Here is a 19147-nt window from a genome sequence, read left to right on the forward strand (position 1 = left end):
CATAATGAATGACAGCCTAATGAAAAGTGTTGTGGATTGAATTTGCCAGTTCCAATATTGATGTGGATGAGCAGTCATAATAATAATAATAATAATAGGATGGAGAAAGAAAACCGGACATAAAAGAAACCCATCCTCAGGCAAAAGCCCGTTTCAATGTGGCCCAGGAGAGCAGGTGTTGAGCTCTTTCTATGGTTAGACTGCACATCACACAGTAGCCTAAGACGATTGAGGTTTGATATCCAGTTTAAGTTATTGTTTCTTGTCCTGGTGGGTGATGGAATGGATGAGCTGGTAGATGATGATCTCCTGATGGTGTTGATGAAGCTCTCATCCCTTTTGCGACATGTCGTGTTGATTATGGAGTATTACGTTTGCTGTTAATATCTACAAACATAAAAGTACAGCACAAGCAATCGATATTATTGTTAGGTAAGCCGTAATTAGGGCCTATTTATTGCGAAGCTGTTGCGGTTTGCATTTAAAAATGTTTTCTTGCTGCGGATCGCCAGTTCATCTATTGTTTTATGTATTTATGCAGCATAAACCCAGGCAGAAATATGCGTGGGGGCCTGGCCTCCACGGCTTAGGCGCCTATGATCGAAGTCATACCCTTGGGGATACCAGCCCTTGAAAGATTGCACGCGCCACTGACACAGTTCAATAAAATAATTGAATTTAGATCTTATATAGGCACTTTTTTCTTCTCTCGTCTTTTGCTTTGAAAGAGAAAAGTAAAAATGCCTTTATAGTGACGTCATGACCGGTCAAATAGTGTTTCAGATTAAAGACCGGAGCCGGTCAAATAACCACTGCCTTTTTGAAACTGGGGTCTGGCAATCCTGGTGCCACAATGACAGTGGGGTAGCCACTTTAACAAGTCGAAATTCTGCCACTGCGAATGACTACAATGCAACCGCCAACCAATCAGAACATGTTATAAGAGGCTACCGTCCAATTGTGACCCTTCTAGCACTCATCCAGAGAGTTAATGCTTGTTTTGAACTTTATCTGGTAATTACAGAAGAAAAAGAACAATAACAGTGGTGGGAATCGAACCCGCGTCAATGAAATGACTACTTTCTAGCCCTAACCCTAACCCCTAGCCTAAGCCAACCAGCTGACAAAAATCCATCACTTAATTTGTTTTCTATCATCTTCTTTTTGCCATTTTTTACGTCACTTAAACCGTAGCTTATGATTGGTTGGCGGTTTCATTCTAGTCAAGTTTAGTGGCAGAATTTCGACTTGTCAAAGTGGCTACCTGACAGCGGTGTGAAGATCAGTGCTTCCACTTTAAAGGATTTTATCCCGAAAAAGGGATTTTTCAACGCTTCGAAGGATAATTTGGGCTCGCAGTCGAGAGCCTGCATGTTCGACTCCAGCCACCCGCACTTGCTGTTGTTTCTCTGGGCAAGAAACTTTACGATAATTGCCTCTACCCAGTGATCGATTTCGAGTAATGGGTAGTACCAAATTTAAGTCATAAGTAAAGTAGACAACCGGAAACAGACATTGCAGTCGGCTGCAGCGTGGGTCAGGTGTACGTCGGAAGGCGTACACCGATGCATAGCGCTCAAGTCCGCTTTCCGCAATGCAGGATAAAGATAATAAAACAAAAAACAAACAAACAAAAAACAAAAAAGGGAAATAAAGATCAGAAGGATTTTTTAGGGATTTTTAACAATTTTACAAGGAAATTTTGTCTTAAAAAGGGAATTGTTGTTTTTAGCAATATTAAAGAAAATTTTATTAATATTTCCATTCAAAAGTTCTAAAAACGACTGGAATAACGATGATCAGCTGGTTTCCGTGGTCACTCGCCATCCGAAACCTCTTCTCACTCTCTTTCCCATTCTCGCCTTTCCGTCACTTGATTTCTATTCTCGCCATTTTGGGAATGGGGTTGTGCGATCCACTCGGTGGCGCTACAACTGGGTCCTAGCAACACGCTCGCAGTGATTGCTTCAAGCTTTAGCACGCTTTGCGTAACGCGCGTACAGCTGATATGGGTGGGATGGGAGTGCAGTTTTGTGTTGATGTGAGGGTAAGAAGGTGCATATTACAAAGCTTGATACATTTTAGGCTTGATTTAACGTTGTTGTGGCTATAAAAGCAAATAAGTAAACAGGCGTTTTCGAACACATTGCATGACAACACATTGCTTGAAAGCAAACAGTGTGCCATCAGTGTTCACTTTCAAACCAACACATTGCTACCTCAGGAATAGGAGCGCGTTTGAAACGAAGATTAGAAAAGCTTTGTAACATTGAAGATTGGCAGCATGAAGAAGAGGTTGTTGATCATGCTGAATGTACAACGGAACCTCATTGCAAGAGAAGGAAAGCGACTTCAGTTGCAATTCAGTGCAGCCTGGATAGCAACGACAATAGCGGAGGAAGCGCTTCAACTGGAATGAGAATTGAACATTAGGCTACAATGAAAATAAGCAAGTCATAAACTACTACACTGGTTTCGATGATTATGATAACTTTATGTTATTCTTGCGTTGCTTGGGGCCAGCTGCATATGACTTGAACTATAGGCTACCAGCAGCAAACTTGACCCACCAAACCAGCTCTTTCTTACTCTAATGAAGCTAAGACAATCAAAGGAAACTAAAGAGCTGAGTTTTCTCTTTCACATTAGTGAAAGCACAGTTTCATTAATTTTCAGGGTATGGATCAACTTTATGTATTTTCAGCTGAAGGAACTTAATATTTGGCCATCTCGAGCTGTTGTGGATGAACACATGCCCACACAATTTCAAAATTCATTTCCCACAACACGTGTCATTTTAGATGCAACTGAAATACCAATCAATAAGCCAAGAAAAGTTGATGCTCAAAGCATGACGTTATCTACTTACAAGAATAAGAACACACTAAAAATTATGATTGGCATCACTCCAAATGGGCTGGTATCGTACGTAGGCCCATCAACAGGTGGATGTTCAAGTGATCGCCAACTTATCGAGCAAAGTGCTCTCTACAAGCAAGCTAATAAACACTTTTCACAAGGGGATAGCATCATGGCTGACAGAGGTGTTCTTGTGCAGGATCTTTTTGCACCTTATGATGTTGCAGTCAACACGCCTACCATGCTGAAAGGGAAGCACCAACTTGATGCAGATGTGGTTGTCTCGGATAGACGTATTGCATCATCACGCATACATGTCGAGCGTGTTATTGGACTGAGCAAGACATATAAAATTTTGACTAACCCACTGCCTTACCAGTAGCCTATGTCCCAATGGCATCACGTATCGTGTTTGTATGTTTCATGCTGTGTAACTTTCGTAGCCTAAGCCTAGCTATTGTTAGTTGATTTTGTGATTACTTTCTTTCTTAGCAAAATCTCTTCGGGAGGTTTTCTTTGCCTACCGGCTTTCTCTTTTTTTATACTACCGCAGCAGCGTTCCTCCTCACATGACGTAGCTGGCCTTGCACCATTGCTGGTGATGCGGCCATGTGTTTTTATAATTATTTTTTCTGACTGTAAGCTGTTCTATAATGCATGTTATAACGCTAGCTCGTTTTGCCGCATCTTCCCTTTTCCGTTCTTGTGTTACGCTGCTTGAGTTAAAGTGAAAATTATCTTTTGCTTATGACTTAAATGTAGCCAAATTGTGGACTTAAATTAATTTTTGTTATTTATTGTATAACCAGCATGTCGTACTCGATAACGGGAATAAAACAAGCAACAACAAATATGAAACAAGTGTTAGTGCAAACTTAAGTAACAAACGAAATTTATTGCGACAACAAATTGATCGTAGTTTCCCGTCTTACTATGATGACTGGGTAGATGCAAGGCTACAGTTACGTCATGGTAGCTACAACATCGCCAGTTTATGGGTCAACATGTGTACACTATGGTATTCAAAACATGTGTTGTGCGGAAACTGACTCCACAACTTTAACCTGTAAGCTGTGTCAACCTTCTACTATACACTTAGTTCATTACAAGCACTTTTGCAACTTTATGAGAATTCTGCAACTTTATGAGATGTTTTTCTTATTTTTGTATCACTCTGCGTTCCAACCTTCTAAATAGCCTACAAACATGTTTTGATAACTACAATGCATATCCGAATCATATTTTAAGTTATTCTTTCGCCCACGCATAACCAAGCGCTGTACAACGCATCGTCTATATGCTGCGCAAGGCTAGTTCTCGTCTAAAAGGACCCAGTTGTACCGCCGCTAGTGGTTTCGTGGTATCCTGTCGCACAACCCCATTTGACGTGAGTGCAGTGAGTGAGTTAGTTTTCAGGGTACGAAATGAGGGTACCATACCAAGTGTTCAGGATACGAATTAGGTTGCACCCATAATAGAGTTAGCTAGGCTGTGTATACGACATGTAGCCTATAATTGTACCGTATGGTGTACACAGTCAGACTGAGTCAGTATCATGAATAGGCCTAGTATCCTAAAGTTTTTCATCAGTCTCAGATGATTGTGAAGACGTTACTGACAAGGAGAAAAAAGAGATAGCCTCGCCTTGTAGAGTTGAACAAGTTAGCGCATCAAGGAAAACCGAACTAAACACAAAAATAAATTTGTTAATCAATGGATAATTCGTTATTGCACATTTACCACCTGTATTATTTCGGTGTTAGGGATAGGTTAAAGAGTCCGTGTGGGAAAGATGAGAGTGGTAATTGGTAAATAATGTCCAGGACTCCAGGTGGTAAATATCCCAGAACCGACTAACTGACAAGCGGTTTTTTGGCTGGACAGTGAACAAAGGAAGTAAACCATGTTATTGTAAAATATATGCTGCTTTTGTGTAGCCTATGGTACTGTTCTAATAAAACAGCGTGGCTTCGACATACCGTTGTTACTGAAAAAAAATCAAGCTAACCTTTCTAATTTATTCAGCAACTTTATGTTATCAGATTGGGTTTGTCAACTAAATCAGCCATGCTACTGCCTGCAAGGTTTTGCTTTTTGTAGCGATTTGAATACTATACCACTTCTTCAATTCACTGATTTTCTGTTCTTTCAGGTTAAAACGTAACTTAGGTGAGATTAAAATAACTTTAAAGTTGTATTGGCATTTTTTTAGCTTAAATAACGTCAAAAATAACCTCGCCTATGAAGGAAATTTTGAAGGGTTTCCGACTGAGAAAAAAGGGATTTTTCAGGATAAAAAAGGAAACTGAAGAGGATTTATCAATTGTCAAAAGTGGAAGCACTGGTGAAGATAGCAGAGTTGGTGGGCTGGTAAGCTAGACAAGAAAGAATGGGATGGGTTATAGATTTACTTCCATGATAGCCATATGTTTCTTTCCAGATTTTGTAAGGCATATGCTGATTTATATTGAAAATGAAAAATGATTCAGTGAACAAGTTTTGTATTGAATGTGCATCAATCACAATGTCTTCGTCATTATACTCAAGTGCTATTGACGCAGACCCTAATTTAGAAGACCTCATTGATTCTATATCCATCGGGAAAAGTGCCATTGATCTTGTATGTATTATAACTTTAAAATATTAGAGAATGACTGCAGTTTCTGTGTAAGGTTCTTATTAAAGTTAAGTTATGGTTTCATACATAGAGAAGATTTTTGTACTTAATATATACGGTACATGAGATGTTTTGGTCTTGCAAAATCATGTGCTTGAACACAATACAAACTTAGTGTTTGTGCAACTTTGCGAAACATTTTTGCAGCAACAATAGACACTATGGATATAAAGTAGGAATATGTCGTATATTCTTAAGTTTATTGTAAGTTAGGCTATTGGTTTTATGAAATTATATTCTGATTGTTTAAATTGAGTTTAGCAATTTTTGATTTGAGTTCCAGAATTATTACATTTTGTGGCTCATGTCTAGGGTCGACAAATACCTGTTGGCATAACCCCACAAAATAATTCTAAATCATTACGACCCAAAGATTTCAAAAGCATAGAAATGCAAAGATAATTCTTTGTATTTTAATATCAATTGCAAGACTACTGTGCAATATGCTTAGTAGCAATTTTTGCACAAATTTGTATGAATCACATCAAAGAGTGAATGATTACGTACTTAATATTTCACTATTCCAGTTGACAACTTTGGTAGTGTTATGATTTCATTATTCTTCCAGTCCAGAGGTTTTCAACCTGAGTGTCGCAAGCCATTTTGGGTGGGTCACAAGACGCCTCAAAATCCAGTGTATATATCATTTTCCATTCGTTTTGCCAGTAAAGATTAAAAACTGTATTTTTTTGGCAATCGATCATTCCTTGATCTGAGGTTACACTATTGTTTAAACTTTCAAAATTACAAAGGCTTTAATACTAAAAAAACATTTGATGTTTTTCATCTATTTTTTGTATAGTCAAATGGAGTAAAAAAAGTTTTTTTTTCAGAAAGGTTGTCCTTTCATCATAAGAGGATGTGACCATGTTTGCCACTACTGTGGTTAACTGGTTATTTTTATAGACTAGGCCTACACCCATAACCAGGGCAAGCTTTTGCAACTTATTATAAAAGAGCTTCGGTAGAGAGTTTGTCTTGTTGAACCATAGGCATACAAAGCCAAGCAACGTGATCAAGTTTAACATATGGTCAGGGCCGGATTAAGGTTTTGGTGGACCTGGGGCTATATGGTAATCTGAGGCCTATATTTCATTCCCCTCATTGTACCAATCAGAATTAAAATGAAATAACAAAAATTATACCCGAAGTAGGCCTACAGTATTTAACATTTTTACAATAACACATTCAAATGACATATTTTTTGGATTTAGACAAAGCAAAACTGTTAATAACATTATCGGTGTATATTTTTCCAAAATTTTGTTTTCAATGAAGAGTAGGCTATGGCTAAGGAATGCAGCCTTTTCTGGCCCATGGATGAACGCAGTTGATTCTTTACTCTTTGAAGCAATAAAAATGGGTGCAGAAAAATAAATCATCTTTTCAGGCAGTGATTCTTCTAGAATCTAGATCGTCTGGATAATAGTGAAGCAATGTTTTAGCACTCTCTTCAATTTTACAGTTATAGAGAGGGAGAGAGATGTTTGTTTATTTGCCTTTCTAATACTAATACATTGTCTAGACATGGTGTTTAATTCCGCCAGAAACGAAAGCTTATTTGAAGACGATCGTATGCTGCTATTGGGATTTCATACACAAAATAATTTGGTCAATGATTGGCAAATATGAGTCTACTTTGAATCTGCTCGATGGATCAAGTGATGTGTCTTCAGATCCACCTTCGCTATCCAAGCATACTTTTCTTCTCTTCTTTCTTGAAATTTCTTCAATATAATGATGACGGTCACCTACTCTACCCTTTTCTTCGAATTCTTAAATTGGGATCTTAATATTTGAGCAAAGTCATGTAGACCAATTTTGTTGCTTTATTCAAAGTAATTTTGCTATCCTGCAGCGTTGGCTAGTTTTACGAAACCGTTCCATTATGCACGACCATTACTCAATTAAAATACCGGTTTCAAGCTTTTCCGTTGACAAGATAAACCCTTAGCTGTTTCTTGAGTCTGGATTGTTTGTCATTGTCATTATACATTGCTTTCAAGACTTGAAGAACTGCTTGATAACCTTTTCTTAGCGCATGTATAGCGTCATATCGTGTGCTTCCCAACGTGTATCAAACAATGGTTTAATTGTTGGCAAATGAGTTAAGAACCACTGGTTTACACAGTTAGCATTCGTTCTATGATTTTCGTCCTTTATTCTTTCGATCCTGATAATAAGCTTATCAGTTGCTCTTAGTAAGTTGTTATCGGTAGGCCTATTTTTTGGTGGGCCTGGGGCTGCAGCCCCATCAGCCCCCGCCTTAATCCGGCCCTGCATATGGTATTCAAGTTTATTACATTTACAGAAACACAAAACTACGCAACAAATTAAGTATCAAACGTTTTCGACATCACAAGATGTCCACTTCGGGAATAACATACATACAATTTAACTACATCAGAATAAAATACAATGGTTTGCTAAACCTATAAACAGGAAAATATAAAAACTACACAGTACTTCTGACTAGCTCAAACTCAACGATATAGGCTCTACGAGAACCATAGTTAACTGCATCAATAGGTGTTAAACAGATCATATGATGTGGTAGAAATGCAAGGTGCGAAATAAATAAGTTTAAATACAGAGAGCAAGAAAGATGAGCCACAAGCATACAATTGTCTGTTCAAAGATGGATTGTTACGTTTTATGTCACGTTTTATGGAATTCTAAGATCTTGGTTTGATAGAGTACCTTGACCTGCCTCTGGACATGTTCTCAAATTGCTTGATAGAAACGTTGTTTTCACATTCTGTGCATGAGAAAATGTGATCTTTAATATCACTTTTTTGTATAGAATTCAAATTCAGGTGTTCCCCAGCTCCAGTCGATAAATATCTTGTTGACATACCGATGTATGTCAGGCTTGCATCACGCAAACAACTGAATCAAACAAACAACTGATTTTTCTACGGTAAATGTGATGTTTTGATGTTGAGCATTTAAAAGGTTTAAAAATTGGGAACAAGACCAATAGCTGTCAAAAATTGCAAATGTGTCAACATAAAGTACATACATTTTTAGGAAAAAATCACGAAACACTTCAAACATTTTTGTTTCTAAGTGCGCTAAAAAGAAGTTGGACCAACTGGAGAACCCATGGTGATGCCATCGATCTGTTTAAACAAGCGATTATTAAACATAAACATACCTTCAGTGGCCTTCACTTGTGATGGTGCAAAAAGTTGTGCCAAAGATGTATGTTCAATTTACAGTATTTTAGTGATGCTGTCTGATGGCTGTTGTAAGCAACATGTTTTAAAAGGGAATGTCTATTTGACAAAACTTATGTTGGTTGTTTCTGAATCGAGATGAGTTTGGGGGATACCTATTACCATATGCGGAATGGCCCGTTTTGGTGAGTCCGATTCGATGAGTCCGATTCGGTGAGTCCGATCCCTATTCGGTGATTTTTTCAATTTTTTTTTGTTTAATTTTAGGGTACCGTAGCTTAATTATCATTGCCGTTTTAGGGTTAGGGTTAGAGGTTAGGAACTCACCGAATCGGACTCACTGAATAGTAGCAGACCCTACCATATGATATATTTTAGAACACCTTTGAACACTTCTAAAATAGTACTTCTAATGTAAATCAGTACAATTTTTTTGTACAAAAACTTTTTGTCATGGCAAGATTGCATTACATTTTAATTGTAGACAAGATAGAATCGTGTTTACGTCAACTACGGTTTCGTGGTGAGATGTACCACCACAAAACTTGTCAGTTGTCAACTTTTGTAATTTGGACGATAATGATTACAATTTTCTTTTTAAGACCCTAACTTTTCAGGTTTCTGGAAAATGCAAGTTGGCATGCAGTAGCATGTCGAGGGAATGCTCTCAATCCTCTTGCGATGGAGGAAATTTCGACCCACTAACTCTGCCACTGCAAACAGAAGCAACTTCTAACTTCACATCAGAAGATAAACTTTTATCAAATAAACGACTGAAGCACTGTGCAAATCAAACCACTGCATGCGTCGTCTCCAAACAACAAAATACAACTGTAGCTGTTAAACAAAACACCACCAGCTTTTTGGAAGAACAAAATTTTTCCAATGCTGGCATAACGCAACGGCGAAAGCGTCGGCTTCTGTACGACGAAACAGCTGGTGCAAGCTGCGAACAAAACGATGGACATGATGAAGTTCTGTGTGTGGTTGTTGCCAGCGATAATGCCACTGTTTTAGATAAATGCAAAGACACAAATTTGGTGCTAACTAATATGGAAGAATACTGTTTAAATAATGAAGCTGAAGTGACTTCTTGCATCAAAGGTAAGTCAGGTGCTACCAATAATATGAATTTTCTTTTAGTTTGTTTGCATTTAACTTGTAACGATGCATATACCAAAAATAGTTCACAAGTCTGGAATAATTGTGGAATAATTTTTTTAAATCTAGTGCTTTGAATTTTGTTTCAAAATAAAAAAATTCAGACTTTTTTATCATAATCAAACAGTCCCGGTATGCGTATTTATAGTCTGCAGTTCACTGCAGCAACCACGTGATATTGCGAGCGTTTTTCTGGAAACGAGCGAAATTAAACGAGCGATCCGGTAGACGCAAACTGGCATAATGGTTAATTTTGATGACGTGGTTCGATTCCCAACGCTGCCATTACTTTTTTTTATTGTTTATTTGCTAAACAAAGTATAAACTAACTGATCTGCTAGAATCATTTCTTTGTCTGAGTGCTTGAAGTATCACAAGGACTGCAGTCAGCTGCTTTATACGGAAAATTGTCGTATCTTTAAGGTCTACCGTCAAAACACTCCATCTGCTGCAGCGACCTACCGATTACAAATACGTTCCCGGTATAACGAACAAAGTAAACCACATTTTTTGCAAATCCAATTACAGTAACTGATCGGCAGTTAGATGCTTGACATGTGTCACCTGATCAACTGGACAGGTGTAGCGTTCCGGAAGTTACTAGAATTTTTAATTGAGTTTCCAAATTCGCCTTTAATTCAGTCAGCACAGAAACTTTTCAATGCTGTGAGAATGAGCCAAGGACAGAAACTTCACGATCGGAAATGCAAAGCTGTCCATTTTGTATTTTAATTCCTGCACGCGGTGAATGATCCTGAAGTTCAATGTTGTTATCGAGTAGGTTATTGTGCTATGCTGAGGATTTTTGTGTTTTGGTGTTAAATGCAAATGTCGAGAACGTCAAAGGGGAAGTGTGTATATTTGCGACTAGAGATGTGCCTATATATCGGCTATATTTGGAGTATCGCTGTCGGCAAAACTTGGCCGATACTAAAAATGTCAAAAAATGCATTTGCTGCGGATTTTTCAGTCAGCAAAGATATAGATTTTTTGAAGTAACAACTAATGTCACACTGATGTAGAATAATAACAACCTTTTGAAATTTTTGATTCCTCACACTCCCATGACTTTTTGCGCGCGCCTTTTGGTGTTGCTTACTTGCAGCGATTCTTTCACTCAAACAAAACGTTTTGTTTCAGCTGTTTTGCTTTGCTCCATTTTTAAATTGTGAAGGAGACTTAATTTCTTCAATGGTGATTATCTGTGTTTCTTTTTTAGTCTCAACGGAGTATAAAACTTAAGTTATTTGACCATACGACTTCATAAAATTACATCTCCAGTCAGCGTAATGACGGAACATCATCTCCACATTTTATCTAATACAATGAATCATCCAATTCGATAGGTAGTCGGACAACTCGGCATGCGACAACTCAGCTAGTGCTTCAACTCAGCAATTACATTTCAGCTACTGTCAAGTCAGCAAATGAGATTTACGAGCTCACGTCGGACGTGCTTGGTCATCGCTTGTCAAACTCATATTGCTGACTTGTGACATGCCAAGTTATGGCTTGCTCTGTTGTTACTTGCTCAGTTTCATTATTTACCAACTTCAGCCACTTGCTGAAATGTTGTTAGCTCAGTTCAATAACGAAGAGTAATTGTCACTAGGCCCAGTGGCGGCTGGTGCTGTTTGTGAGCAGTGGGGCTGCAAACGATTTTGCGGGGGTTTCTCCCCAAAAAAAGTTGAAAAATCGCATTAAATTTGGTGCGTTCTGAGCATGTTTTTACCCCAAATTTTGAAAAAATGCATTCAAACTTTGTTGAAAGGTTTATGTAGCCTATTCCCTAAGCTGCATTTAAAAAAAATTAACAGTATTGCTTTGGAGACAAACTTTACTAGTATTGAGCTTAGTCTTGACTAGCCTAGCCGTTGCATACAAGGTTTAAGTGACTTTGAGATGCCCTAGCACTTCCTATACAACCTGTCGATTACCCTAACTCTACGGCTAACACTTATACATTCATGGCTTATCGCTACTCTGCGAAATAAAAACTAACTTTAAAAAGTTTGTAAAATTATTCGGTTAGATGGGGCTGCATGGAAAAATAATTTTTCAAAAACCGCAATTGTGATATTTATTTTATCCCTTATGCTCCTCTCCATGGCGGCCTTTTATTATTGAACACTACTATTATGACACCACAATGCAGAGAAATTGGATTGATTGAATCTTGACAAGTAAATTATGCCAATTCAAAGCGTTTTTAATAGTTTCATACAAATATGGTCAAACTTAGCATCATATCTAACTTCTTGCAAATTATAACAAAACTGCTTCTTTTTGCAATACTAAAGTATCGGTACATTTCTATTTGCGACCAACATCATTAAACAGCTTTTCTATCAATATTCAATTTAACTCTTGCACATCGCTGCATCGAGTGTCTTTGCTTCAAGAACTTCCTAGCAAATCAGTATCTTGTTTACATTGATTCAACGTCTACAGACGCAAAAATCAATGCAAAGAGCGGCTGATTTGCTGTCTGGGTTCATGTGAATTGTCGACTTACATCAGAAGTTGCACGCCTTTTCGCCTGATTAAACAATTGCTGGTGACATCAGGCCTTTTTTAGATAGATTCGACGTCTGCAGGCGTTGAATCAGTGTGAAAAAAAGTTTGCTTTGTTGGTTGGACCTATATTATCAAACCCTGTTCAAAATTTCCGTCCGCGCTTTTTTGCCGACGTAGAATGGGAGTTTATCTTTTATTCTTCAGATGTTGCTTCGGAAGAGTCAACACAATTTTCATTGGATAGTGAAAATTCTTGTTCCGACAAACAAAAGTTAATTGAAGTTAACGGAGTATTACCTGGTATTCCTGATCTCCAAAATCTATCTTTGGATGAAAGAACTTTCTTCAACAAATCTGAAACAACAACCGATTCGAATACGATACCTCAAACTTCAATGGATACTCAAACAGGCAAGTATATAATACTAACTTTGTTCAATCTCACTTAAGTATATACTTGATATTTGGTTGTTCCTCAGACTAATTTCGGCTTCGACATTGAAGATTGAAAATTATTTTCACTACTCTTTGTGTCGCAATGCCGCATGTATAAAAATCAGTGCTTAAGTTGTGCAGTGAATACAGCGCTCCCACGCGGCATAAAATCATAAAAATCATAAAATTTTGCTTGATTTAGAAAAAATCATAAAATAGCATAAAATTTACTTGTGATGGAGAACTGAGCATGTAAAAATCAAAAAATTTGTAATAGTGTAATGTGTAATAGTTGCAACCATGATGACAGTATAATTGTTTGTGTACCGATTGTGACGCCGTCTGTTGAATGCGCAGATTTAGGGTAACATGTGGTTGCGTAATCAAGCCCAGCGTTGCCAGTGGAGCTGGAATTAGAAAAGGAGTGTAGCTAGATACTTTGATTGCAATGTTCCACTGTACAACATTTTAAGCCGAATTTAGAAATTTAAAATATTTTTAACACCAACTTTATCCTCTAGCCCAGTGGTTCTCAACCGAGAGTCCGCGGACCCTAAGGGGTCCACGAAGGGATTTCAGGGGGTCCGTGAAACTTTCCGAGGTTGCAGCATGATTGATAAATTACAAAATTTAAAAATTGGTTGGTTGTGCTTTATTTGTGTATTACGTGATTTTCAAACTGTAGGCTACTTCCTAACGAGCTGGTGTGATGTCCTTTGAACTTTCAAAGGACATTGCACAAAGGTTTGGTTTCCTAACTAAAAAAATATCATATAAATGAATTAATTTTTTAATAAGGTAATGTTCAACTTAATTCTTTTGATACAGCAGTCTATTGATCAATGATTATTAGAAATGCAAACGTTAGTCAGCAGTCTATCACCACTCACAGGTTTGCAATGACAAAGATTATAACGAGTTAATATTGATTAGAAATAAAAAAAGGGGAAAACTCTTTGTAACGGTCGCAAAATTCTATTGATTTTTGATAAATTTTATAGTAATTTTATAGTAAAACATCAAATCAACATATAGATTCAGGCCTTAAAACTCGTGTTTTTTTTCCGGCAGCCATCGTAGCCTACCGAGAGCTCCTTTTCGGCAGCCAAATCTGCGTGCTTGGAGGCCAAAATACAAATAACGATAGCAGAAGTAAATAGAATTAAACTTGCAACAGTGCTAAAATAATCACTTAGCGTTGTTGAAGTCTGGGCGACGTCCTGCAATAGAATCGTTGTATCACGCAATAACTGCTTTATCGGGATTGTAATCCGGCATTGCGGGACCATCTAACGACACTACATTGTTTCAACTGCTCGCTGCTCAATAAATTGTTTCAACTGCATACCGCCTTTCATAAAACCTGACCATTTATACCGTTATGATGTCACCATTGAAGGTGTGAAGTCACTAACCCACAGCGGGAACATTTCTCAACTATGAAGACACCTGTTTTCTCCTCGGATGTCAACTAACCTAGTTCTCCTTTTTAAGGCAAGCTGTTACCGTTCGACCGTTCGATTATCATAGCTGTTACCGTTCGATTTTTTTAACCAGCTATCCATTGATTCGATTAGTTTTACATTTTCAATAACTATACAACTGCGTTTTGAAATAAACGTTTGAGAATTTCCATAGGATAATCTGCAGTACTTTGTGTAAAATTGGTATACTCTCTGCGACCCCTCAAGTACGTTACGCGACCCCCAGTTTAGCTCTAGCTTATGCAATTCATCTTTACACTGCGCCTCAGTTCGCTCTTTGCATTCTCAAATCAATCTTTTTGATTTGCAGAAGAGAAAGCTTGCACTGTTCTTATGAACAAACTTGATGCAGACCTTTTGACATCAGTAGACGTAAAGAAAGTTGATCGTTCCAGAAAAAAGAGGAAGTCGTCAAGGTGAAATTGATTGTTGTTAAACCATCCTACCATAGTTTTCTAGATCTCTGCTTCTTCGTTTGAACCTTTTGCGCCACTCCAGGGGTCGAGAGGCTTTGCTTTTTACCACCCTTGGGCAGTGGCGGCGACTCGGTCTAGATGTTTGGGCAGGTGTCGAGCAGCCATTGAGTTGATTCGTCATCCAGTTCACACAGACCACGTACACCATTTGGCGCATGATAAATGGCGCAGTTAGAGATGGTGTGGTCTGCGGTTTGTTCCTCCTTGCCACACTCACAGATCGCGGATGGAGCCATCCCCATATGTGTGCATGTTGGAGCGGAATAGTTCGACGCCAGTGCGCAGGCGGTTGAGCCGCACCCAGGCCTTTCTTGGCAAATGCATGTTCCGTTTGGGTGGGGGCAGATGTCGGAGATAAAACTTTGGAGTCTTGAGGAGTTCTTCCACTCCGAGCTCCATTGGTGGTCTGTCCAGGACTCCAGGTAGCCGCACTGATGGATTGGTCTTCAGCTGTGTTTAGCAAAGTTATTTTTCGCATTGACGGTTAGAAATAAAAAAAAATAATTGAATTGTGTTAAAGTTAAAACCGTGCTCTAACCACCTGTCCAGACAGCAAATCAATCGTTTTTTTTTACATTTATTCAACGTCTGCAGACAGGCGCAGCGAACTTCTGCAGACGTTGAATCGATATAAAAACGGTCGACTTGCTGTCTGGGCAATACGTAAGATATTTACACTTGCTTGGACTTTGGTTTTGCTTTCAGTGATGGACAATCGCGTTCCCTGCGTAAAAGAATACGGAAGACACTCCCGCCTGCCAAGGTGATTGCAATGATAACGTTGTAGCAATAATGAAAAATTTGACACCAACTTTATGTTTGAATTGAAAGTGTCTCATTCGTTTACACCAAACTTGTCGGCTTTCACTACTGCAGTCTGCATAGAACGGTTTACGAGTACATTTTGAGTGGGCTAATCGGAATTCTGACATTGAAAACTGGTGTTTTTGCGCTCTTAAATCTGGTTGTAGTTTGGTCTTTTCACTAATTTGTTTTTGATTTACACTGGAAGTAGACTATCAAGTATTTCATTTCTATGTATTGTTTTATGGTTATACCGTGCAGTCGCTTAGCCTACTCGATACACTATTACCAGAAGTGCCGAGCGGTCATTTTTGACCATTTGTCGTTTCGTTGAACTTAGGGAATTCACGAATTGTAATTATTGTTATGAAAGATTACGTTGATAAGATTACGCACGCGAAACAGTATAATTTATTGTACAGGATAGATAACATTGGTATTTTGAAACAGCGGTCATACATGACGGCTTGGCTGTTCAGGAGCTAGTGTTAAGGAAGTTCTTGATATTTCTAGTTTGTGTTGAATGCCAGTTTGGTGTATGTCCATTCCTTGTGAATTATGGGTTTACCAGTAACAGAAAAAATCAATGACATCACAATCTTTGACAAGAAAGGAAGTTTCTGCGTATCCAATACACACAGCTCGGTTCAGTGGCATATCCAGGGAGACGATTGTTGCGGTCTCCCCCCTAAAACAATGAAATCACCACCCTCCTGGCTCGGTGTTTGGTCTAATTTAAATTGAGACTGAAAAGGAGTAGCACGAAGTCAAACGTGTTGTCGTTTGGAAGATGTACTTCACTTCAGTTGCTGTAAATTTTTGCCGAACCACTTCAGTGTCTACTAATAATTTGTTCGTTTTTCCGCAGACTAGACAAACACCTTTAGGACTGCCAAAGCCTCTACGATTAAAGAAGGAAAGCTTTTCATTAGAAGAAATTTATACAAATAAAAACTACAGTACCCCAGTGCCAAAGCTACTGGAAACTATTTTTGAATACCCGAAAGAAGAAAAGGATGGGTCCGTAAGGTGAGATGAAAGTGGTCTAGATGTTTTATCATATATGTATTTTTAAGATCGTGATCACCATAAATTCTGACACTGGGAACTAAAAAGGCGATGCCACAGCACTGTTAAGAGCTAACAATTTTCAGTGGTACAAAAATCTTTGTATCATGGTAGCACATATTATTTATTCTCTGTCCTGTGGTAAAAACCACAGGATATTAAAAATATACGTTGAAAAGTAAAGAAAATGGATGTTGCAAAGTTTGAAGTGACATGTGATCGATTTAACAGTAGCGCTTTGTTTGTTTGCCATTTGGTAACAACCGTTCCCCACTTAGCAAGTCAGTCGGTTTTACACTGATTTAACGTCTGCAGCAGACTGCAGGAGTGAATGTAAAAACTGACTGATTTTACCAAAATGCAATTACACATACAGTTTCCAATATTGCCAACAATGCTGTATCGCAGATATTCTGATAAAAAAAGGAAACAAAGAGCTGTATATTTTTACACAAACCCAGCGGATAGACCGATGAAGAAGCGGGTGAGCCAGCGAATGATACTTAATTGTTCTTGTTCTTACAGCAGAGTGAGAGTTGTAGCGACGAAATGGCATGCCACCAGCGTGTTAGTGGCATGCCAGCAGCGTGTTAGATGACCGTGTATGGTCTTTTGCTGCCATCCTGTTTGTGCCATAATCTAACCTACCGTCATACAATGAATTGTTTTGAAAATTTCATTGGCTCTGTTTGTTTTGTTATAAGGCGATTTCCAAACAAGTAATTTGGCTTGTTGGTCTTCCTTCTGATCGAACGACACCCGTTGTTGTGAATTTTCTAAAGAGTGACTGTTTTTATTCCTGTATATAAGCAGCTTTAGATACAGCAACTGTTACACTTTGGCATGATCTTGTCCGTCGTTAAAAATGTAGCTCATATGTTTCTTCCTTGGCGGTTTTAATTTACTGTAATTTCACATTTCGATCGAAATATAAATTCGTTTGCTATTACCAAATAAAAACTATGCGTTGAGAAGGAGCGATCTTCCTGGCGTCAGCACTACCTGACTACTCACGATAGAACAGCGAGCATCGTGTTTCGCTAATCATACCGGTGTAGCCTCCACACGTACCACACATTTAGACTTTTTTAAGAACATGTGTTTCTTGGCAGTCGAGTGTAGCAAGAATTGACAGCGATAAACACGTGTTTCGCCCATGAGGCTGAGCTCATCAGTATGGAACCATGCTCATGAGGCTGAGCTCATCAGTATTGAACCACTAATTCATGCAACATAGTTCTCAACCCTGCTTTTTTCAATCAATTCACTCCTTACTTTTGTGGAAAGAAATCAACTTAACCAACTGTCGTCAACTCTGTATTAGGTTAGGCCGAATATACTGTATATCATTATTCATTACCTAACATGCATTTTGCTTTGCAGCCGAAAAAGAAGTTTAGCAAGCGTTCAACCCGAAGGAACGAAAGAGACGTTGAAACCGACACAAAACTCATTAACGCTCTAGCACTGCTTGACAAGCAACTACAGTTAAATGACTTGTCTCCTTAACGACTAGTCCCATCAGTACTCTGTAGGGAAATAAACCTGAAAAGCAATTTTTTCCATTTTCATGTTGTTTAGCGAAGTTCAAACGATGTAAACAAGATGCTTTTTAAAGCTGGGAAGTTATTTTCCATTCAAGTTGCCTCAGGGGGCGACAGTGCGACACGTATGATTTCTGTTTTGTTGGCAATGTTTTTAAGTTTGATTATTGTACCATGTCTTAACTTCTTTGTCGTAGATAGTATTACCCGATTCTTTGTGAGGCTGGAAAAATTAACACCTAAACACATATTTTTAACACCAGAGGAAGTTGTTTTTTTTGTTAGATTGCAATGTTTTCGTTTTTCTTAGTGGCCATTAATGGTCAGATGCAGGACAATTAGTTTGGAAATTATTTCCCTTCTTCGTAGGTTATAATGCAATAGCCTATCTGTTTTCACTGCTATGCCGAAAGTTATTTTATTTTAACCAGAAAAGCTATTTTTTCAGTAAAAGCATAAAAAAGTTCTCACTGATAAAATAATTTTTAACCAACATATTTCATTTTGTACCAACATCGTTCAACCTGATATGAGTCTCAGATTGTAAAGCACCACTAGTCCTTTACAGTATGTAAAACAAATTTGTGTTGTTTGTGTTGCTTCACTTCCAAATACAGTATTTCCACACCTTGTTTCACTGCAGCTATTGCGATTCTCTGCATAATGCAAGAGATGTCTGAATTATGAACTCGCTGAACGTCGCAGCATAAAAACCGCTCTAGCAATTCCAGAATTATGGAAGCAACATGACTTGTCATCTGAGAAACTTATCCAACCCATTTATAAACAAGTTACATTTTACTATCAGGTGTGGTGGTGGTGTTGACTCACTGCAGCTGCAAAATTTCTATGTTAGCAATTCATTGTTCGTCAATCAAGGGATGTTTTGTTAACTACATCCAGATGCCCGGCTGCTTGACGATGCGAAACATTGAAGACCGAG

General features: G+C 38.3%; 1 protein-coding gene and 1 pseudogene across 2 annotated transcripts; both read left to right on the forward strand.

Moving 5' to 3' along the window:
- Positions 1–2008: 2008 nt before the first annotated feature.
- Positions 2009–3327, forward strand: LOC145766566 (uncharacterized; annotated as a pseudogene).
- A 1982-nt stretch (positions 3328–5309) lies between these two features.
- On the forward strand, positions 5310–18911 carry LOC145781809 (uncharacterized). 2 transcript variants are annotated; one of them, XM_082593484.1, is made up of 8 exons: positions 5310–5479; positions 9333–9819; positions 12598–12804; positions 14623–14728; positions 15494–15551; positions 16461–16621; positions 17069–17144; positions 18044–18911. In XM_082593484.1, exons 1-8 carry the CDS (start codon positions 5333–5335, stop codon positions 18167–18169), a joined length of 1368 nt encoding a protein of 455 aa, XP_082449610.1. In that variant the 5' UTR covers positions 5310–5332; the 3' UTR covers positions 18170–18911. The 2 variants fall into 2 exon arrangements, with proteins under 2 accessions (XP_082449610.1, XP_082449617.1); XM_082593491.1 differs by lacking the exon at positions 17069–17144.
- The last annotated feature ends 236 nt before the right edge of the window (positions 18912–19147 follow it).

This window comes from Aplidium turbinatum, chromosome 1 (genome assembly GCF_918807975.1).
Source record: "Aplidium turbinatum chromosome 1, kaAplTurb1.1, whole genome shotgun sequence".
Classification (NCBI taxonomy): Eukaryota; Metazoa; Chordata; class Ascidiacea; order Aplousobranchia; family Polyclinidae; genus Aplidium; species Aplidium turbinatum.

Coding starts and splice junctions, on each gene's coding strand:
- LOC145781809 (XM_082593484.1), top strand. CDS start 5,333: ATGAAAAATGATTCAGTGAACAAGTTTTGTATTGAATGTGCATCAATC. Junction 9,820..12,597: donor AGTGACTTCTTGCATCAAAG/GTAAGTCAGGTG, acceptor TTTATTCTTCAG/ATGTTGCTTCGGAAGAGTCA. Junction 15,552..16,460: donor AGACACTCCCGCCTGCCAAG/GTGATTGCAATG, acceptor GTTTTTCCGCAG/ACTAGACAAACACCTTTAGG.